The 6,402-nt window shown below is 37.7% G+C and overlaps 1 protein-coding gene across 1 annotated transcript in view; it reads right to left on the bottom strand.

Annotated features, from left to right (window-relative positions):
* Positions 1 to 3,615: 3,615 nt before the first annotated feature.
* The window catches only part of camk1b (calcium/calmodulin-dependent protein kinase Ib), a gene marked incomplete in the record, with an annotated part of 37,166 nt that continues 34,379 nt past the window's right edge, over positions 3,616 to 6,402 (bottom strand). Inside the window, 1 exon segment of the mRNA XM_017434621.3 lies at positions 3,616 to 6,395. Within this exon segment, the coding sequence (XP_017290110.2) occupies positions 6,355 to 6,395 (41 nt within the window).

Raw genomic sequence — 6,402 nt, 5'->3', positions numbered from 1 at the left:
TTTAATCTTTTGTATTTGGGCGAAAAAACAAATCAAAACATTCTAAAATCAAATGAAATTAAACTGCAAACTACAGCATCTTTCCCCATCAACCACAAAATATATAAAAATATAATTAAAACTATTGTGAAGGTTGTGTTTTCTTTGCATTTTTTGCACTCATGGATTGGTGTTATTTAGGCCTATAGCAATAGTTCAGTGTTGTACAAACGCTTATGAGGAATTCACATCTTTCCTGCTGTAGATAGCTCAATTTGGAAAAATAAAGTTTAATTCTGACCAAATTCACAAGCTAATGGCTAATCTGAGCAGTGCTGAGAACAAGGTGGATTGCTCCTGCCTTGAGGAAACTAATATAGATTTCCTTTTCCTGAGAAATAGATAAACAGATTCAGTTTGGTATTTACCTTTTTTAGGGGGGGTCTTGAAAACAATAGAAACAAAAAACCCTCAAAGGCTCAAATATCTCATAAAAACTCCTCATACGTATGACAGCACAGGTGTTGAAGGACTGCATGAACCTAGTGGGCATATAAAGCTCCTGAGAGCACTGACAGATATCTCCACAATAACTTCCTGCTGACAGACGTGAGGGATGTGCGCCTGTTTTTCTACCGTCTACATAAGGCAAGTCATTTCAGCCATTACCTCAACACCAACAGACACGAAGGTGGAAAAATAATGAGAGTTTATAATAATAATAATAATAATAATAATAATAATAATCTTTATAATGAAAGATTTACTTTCTGCTCCAAATTGGTTGAAGTATATCTCTAATTTGCAGGCAGCTTAATTTTGTCTTTATTTCTAATGTAACCTAATAAACCAATATTAGGTATTTATGAACAACAATCATTTTGCAAACCTGCAGCGTCTGCTGCTCTGAGATGGAAGGTTTTCCAACCATTTAGGTCCAACTTTAAAACTGAAAAGTGTACAGCTGACTCGTTGGATGTAAGGTTGTGTTATGTTAAGTTATACAAAATGTGACTTTTTAGTCAAAGGTTTGAGAAGGATTCTTGGGACTATGTTTGAACTGAATATAAAAGCTTAAAGGTATAGTTCAAATTCATTTGAGGTGCTGTTTTGTGGAAATATTATGAACAATAATTACCGGCTAGTCCGAGTGAGGCCAAGAAAAAAGTGGATTGCCACCATTTTGTACCAATTTTGATCTAGAAAAAGTCAAAGTAGCTAGATTGACACAATTGTTTTAAACCTTTCCATTGCTGTCACTTTAGTGATCCATGGTTAATCTGGCAGAAATATGCGCTTAAAAATACAGAAACCACAGAATTCTATGTAAATAATGTATAAAATTGACACTGATGTATAGATTTATTTAAAATACGTGTTGGCAAAAACTCCTATGAAACTTTTGAAAGCTGTTTTAAGCAGGCAGCAATCCACTTCGATCTTGGCCTTACTAAGGCTGTTAGCTGGTCAGTGGGTCTAAATCAAAGTTCATTTCTTATTCATTCAAAATCAAATTAAAAAGGTTATCTACAACAGGTAAGATATCATTTATTCTTAAACTCTTCACTAAAACCCATTTCAAACGATCTGAACTACCTCTTTATGGGATGTGCTGAATAAATATCTCAGTAATACAGATGTGACAGGCAGCATAACTTCCTGTAGAAGAATATTTGAAGCTGTTTTTTACAGTTTGATGAATCTGAGTTCACACTGACAGCAGATGTGTTCATAATTTCGTGCCTTGTTCGCTTGATACGTTTCCATAAATCTTTGCACACTCTTCCACATCAGCAATTTGCTCTTTGTGCTTCTGTAAGGTTTAAATTCCCACCAGCATGCGATAAATCAGCTTGCACAAGTGACGGGGCTGCGTCTGTCATCACATTTGTTGCTTTGGCTCATCTTTGACTCGAGTGCGTTTCACATTCCATGCAGGCGGGAGCACATTCTTGGAGGCGGATGTAGTCCAAGTAAAATTTTCATCGCTGTGCTTTATATGATGCAGATAAACTGAAAGCAGGCATCAAGATGTGTTTTCATTATCTTCTGGTTGCGTCCTTGCTTCAGTGCACCGCTAACAATGCCTCACTTCAGTTTTTCCACTCCTTCACCCGCCTCATTCAGCTCTCTGTACCTTGTAATTCATGCAAATTCCCTCCCATTATTTGGAACCGGTCCCTTGTTTTTTGGCTGTCCACTGTCTCCTGAATGAGGGCGACCACCAGACTCACCCTCATGCTCCGCTCTCTGGGCTCCTCCTGCAGCCAAGCCACAAGCCACAGTTCCCCAGCATTCCTTGGAGAGGACGAGAGCGGCCTCATGAAGGAGAATATGAAATTAACCCTCGTGACAAACCTCTCAATGCCACAAGCCTCTATTTCAGGGAGATAAACTGAAGCAGAAATTCACCTTTAAGGATGGGTATTATTAAAACACTTTTTCTGTGAAAATGCAGCATGAATGCTGAGAGATGAATGACTGAAGCTAAAAGAACCAGAACACTAGCTACAAACCAAAGGAAGCAAAATGCTCGCTGAAAGAATTGAACAAACTATGCAGAAGTAGTTAGACTGACAAAAAAAGTTCAAATAAAACTTTGGATAATGGTGGTGTGAAGGCTGAATCAGATTTCACATGAATACTCAGATTAGTCCTAAAGATTTATTGTTTCCAGAAGTCAAAGCAACCATATTTACAACTTTCATTAAACACTCACCACCATAAACAAGTTAAGCACTCAGATGAAATGATGCAAATTAAACAAAGCTGCACATGTGGAAAGGTCACGTGACAGTATTGATTAATCCGATCAGATCAAATTAAATATGGCGCTGGCAGTACAGGCAGATTATTGGTCCCAGGCCTGGATTCAATCAGTGATTCAGTTCAAAACAGAGTCATACAGATGTTGTATCCTCTCCAAGAACAAGTCGGTCCGCAGCTGTTGTAACTGGCCTTCAAGATCCAGGACTGGGTCAGAACTGACGTCCGAGCTGATGCCACACACATTTGACTGGGAAAAGAAGGGGCTGGGCTATACAGCTGATGTCAGTCATGCAGACAGGGTTTGGGACGAAGCAGAGTGCTGTAAAGACCCAGTACCTGTCCGAACGGTAGGTGCAGATCTCATGGGGTTCTGTGATGCTTGGCTCACAAAGCAACCATCTTCCGTTGGTGTGGTGTTATGGCAGACAGGAACCCCCAGGATGTGTGGGTACCCTCATGCACCCATTGGTTTCAATTTTGGACCACTGAGACATGCAAATCCACACTGTGACTCTATCAAACGCCTGGTAATGTTGTTTAATGAGTCTATGAGGCATCCTCCATGTCTGCTGACCCTAACTCACCGTTTTGACTGTTGGATGCTCAGGCAACTTCCTGATAACACCATCACTTCAATTGTGTGCAACCATTTATGTCCTCCTGTGCACGTTCCAGACATCCCAGCTCTTGCAAATTAGACCATTTACACACTAATAGCTGGTCTGCATGTGGACCAATTTATGACCCGTTTTCAGGGTGCTTAACATTTTTTTTCAATGACTTCATAATGCTAATTGAACATGTCATAAAATAAAAAAGATATATTTTTTTTCTTGTTTAAACAAATGACCTCAAACAGACACCTAATGCATAGATGGGGATTTAATTTAAGTATCCATGACAAATGTGTTCCAAGCAAGCAGAACCAACTCACTGACTTTCACGTTAAAACATTAGTCATCTTTAAAAAGCTCATTGTGCATTACATTTGTTTTTTTTTTTTACATCGGATGCTGTAGCCCCAAACAGTATTTATAAAAAGGCAACAGGTTTACAGTACAAATACGTCTTTGTACAACAGATCTCAGCACACAATGGTTTATTCTCTAAAAGCAGTTAGGAGCAAAAGAAAAAGGAAATGTTTCAAATGCACGACTTTCCCTTGGACTGATGTAAAGTTCAGAGGAACATTGTTTATCACCAATTCAAATACAAAAGCTGCAGCTGTCTGAAAGCACTGAAAGTTTTCTTTTAATATGAACGAGTAATCAGTAGGTAGGATACATGCGAATGTGAAATCACTCTTTCATTGCTGTGGGAATGTAAGAACATTCAAAGTTTTGTTTTGGTCACTGTTAAAAATCTATCTTATTGCAACAGTTTTATTTCTTTAAGGAGGAAAGAATTTCAGTTTGTTCTCTGTCGTAAAAATGAATTGCCAGAGGATTAAAAGTAATCATCAGTTGGCAAAGAAAGGAACGCAATCATTAAAAGATGAACGTTTTGGGGAATTTATCCAAATCATATCCTGTTTTGATTATAAAGAGATTAAATATAATATTGAATCCACTAAAAATAATAAGACTGGTTCCAGTCAAACATTCTTGATTCTTTTTGTTTCGTTTTGTTTCTCTGTTACAGTACTTCAGGACATACAAACAACTCACACAGAACATTTTTCTGGAAAAATAATGACTCTATTAAATGCACTTTACAGCTTCAATTCACCAGTTGCGTTACTGTCCAAAAACACTGAACCACCACCCGACAAAACTGCACAGTAAAGCTCGAAGATACTTTTTTTTTTGTTTGTTTGTGTTTTCGAAGCAGCACAATCAAGTTTCTTTAAACACTTACACAAATACTTTTGCTCTTCATTTGTCTGCATGATTCTGAATCGGTTTAAAAAGTAAAAGATCAGAGAAAACTCTCTCCTTTTACAGCCACTCGCTGAAGCAGGGACAGCGGTTTAAAGTATTAACAATTTCGAAGCAAAATCCAACAAACATAAACAGCCAGAACCAAATACTGATGTATCAGAAAGAGACGGAGGAGTCTAAATATCTAAGCTGTGGCTGTTTAAAGAAAAAGAACAAATTGTTTTTCGAATGAAGGAAGTTCACTCGAAGGAAGATCCTTATTTTTGCTGAGAGCTCAGAACCATCCAGTTCATTCACCACAACAAGCTCAGACAAAAAAGATCATTCAGAGAGAAGAACGCTGCTCTACATCTGATACAAAAAGAATGATAATTAGGACTCTAGAAATGAACTCTTTTTTTTTTTTTAGCACAATGAAAACTCTTACAAAAAAAGAACCAACACCAACAGATTTTAAAAGGAGCTGAATAAATAAAAAACTGGACATGACTTGATACAAAACGTTAAAAAAAGTGTGTAAACTAAGATGGCGTGAGTCAATCTGATGCATATTATCAGGTTTTAAAGCAGATCTGTTTCTAAAAAGACTACGTAAAGAACATTGTGGAGAAGGGTTGTAACACAATAAGACATTCAGGATTTTTTCTTTCCTTATTTCAAATTTGTCAAAGAAGTTTGGAGATGCAGATACATGTTTGCAAATGCAATTTTGAAGTTCTCCAGACATGTTTAAACAACTGAATTGCCCGATTTCTTTTGTACACTCATGCAATCTGAGACTATAATAGTTAATATTTATAAAAAAATAGACTAAAATTGCATTTTAACCTAACAAGACATACAAAAATATGATGTTACAGGAAGTAACCCCCCTTTTTTTCAAACAAGCTACCACCATTAAACCCATCCTATCGGATGTCCTAAAGGCACCTTAGACAAGAATAAATCTCTTGTTAAAGTTTAGGGTTAAAAAAGAAGAGAAAGGAGAAGCCTTTTTCCCTCTCAGAAAGCTGAACCACTGCATGAAAACTGCTATGCCACCAGAACGGCTACATAGTAAGTAAATCGATTTTCATTAAATAAATCTATTCTGTCTTATAGACACTGAATGTAAATTTATGTCAGTTGTTTTTCTTAATTCAACCATTAAACAATGATTAATCTTTAATGTGACACAACTGGGTGTATTTTTAAGGTAAAACATGCAATGGGAAAGTGCCTCCTGATCATGCAGATACAGAGCTGAGATCTATATTCCAAAGTTTAAAGGTGGGAAGCAAATGAAGCAACACAAAAAATATACAAAATAATAAAACCAACAAAGAACCAGGTTGAATTAAAAAAAAAAGTCCAACAAGTTCTGCCCTGCTTCTGTAAAAATAACCCCCCTTCTCTCAACACAAAGGTGGGGGAGGCTGTGTGCCCTCCTTCCCTGGTATCCACTTCATCTCGCTCAAAAAAACAAAAACAAAAAATAAATCCGCTCTGGTGCATCATCACGATTAATATCAAGTCTCCCTCCACCTCCTTTTCAACCGTTTTTTTTCTTTCTTTCCTTCACTCCCAGGCTCGACAGTCTTGCTCCCCCTGCAGGCGACAGGTTGGAATGGCGCTGTATTCCCAGCCAGATAAAGGAGGAGGAGATGGTGGTGCCTCTAGTTCCACTGAGGAAGTTAAAACCGGAAAGTGACTTGGGGATCTATACGTACATGAAGTGGGTTGTGTATCACACACTGCTGTTTGGGTGGCAGTGAAAGGTGCAAGCCTCTAAGAG

This window comes from Kryptolebias marmoratus, linkage group LG4, assembly GCF_001649575.2.
Source record: "Kryptolebias marmoratus isolate JLee-2015 linkage group LG4, ASM164957v2, whole genome shotgun sequence".
Classification (NCBI taxonomy): domain Eukaryota; kingdom Metazoa; phylum Chordata; class Actinopteri; order Cyprinodontiformes; family Rivulidae; genus Kryptolebias; species Kryptolebias marmoratus.
Note: the sequence above shows the minus strand (reverse complement) of the source record. Positions and strands in the feature narration are given on the sequence as shown.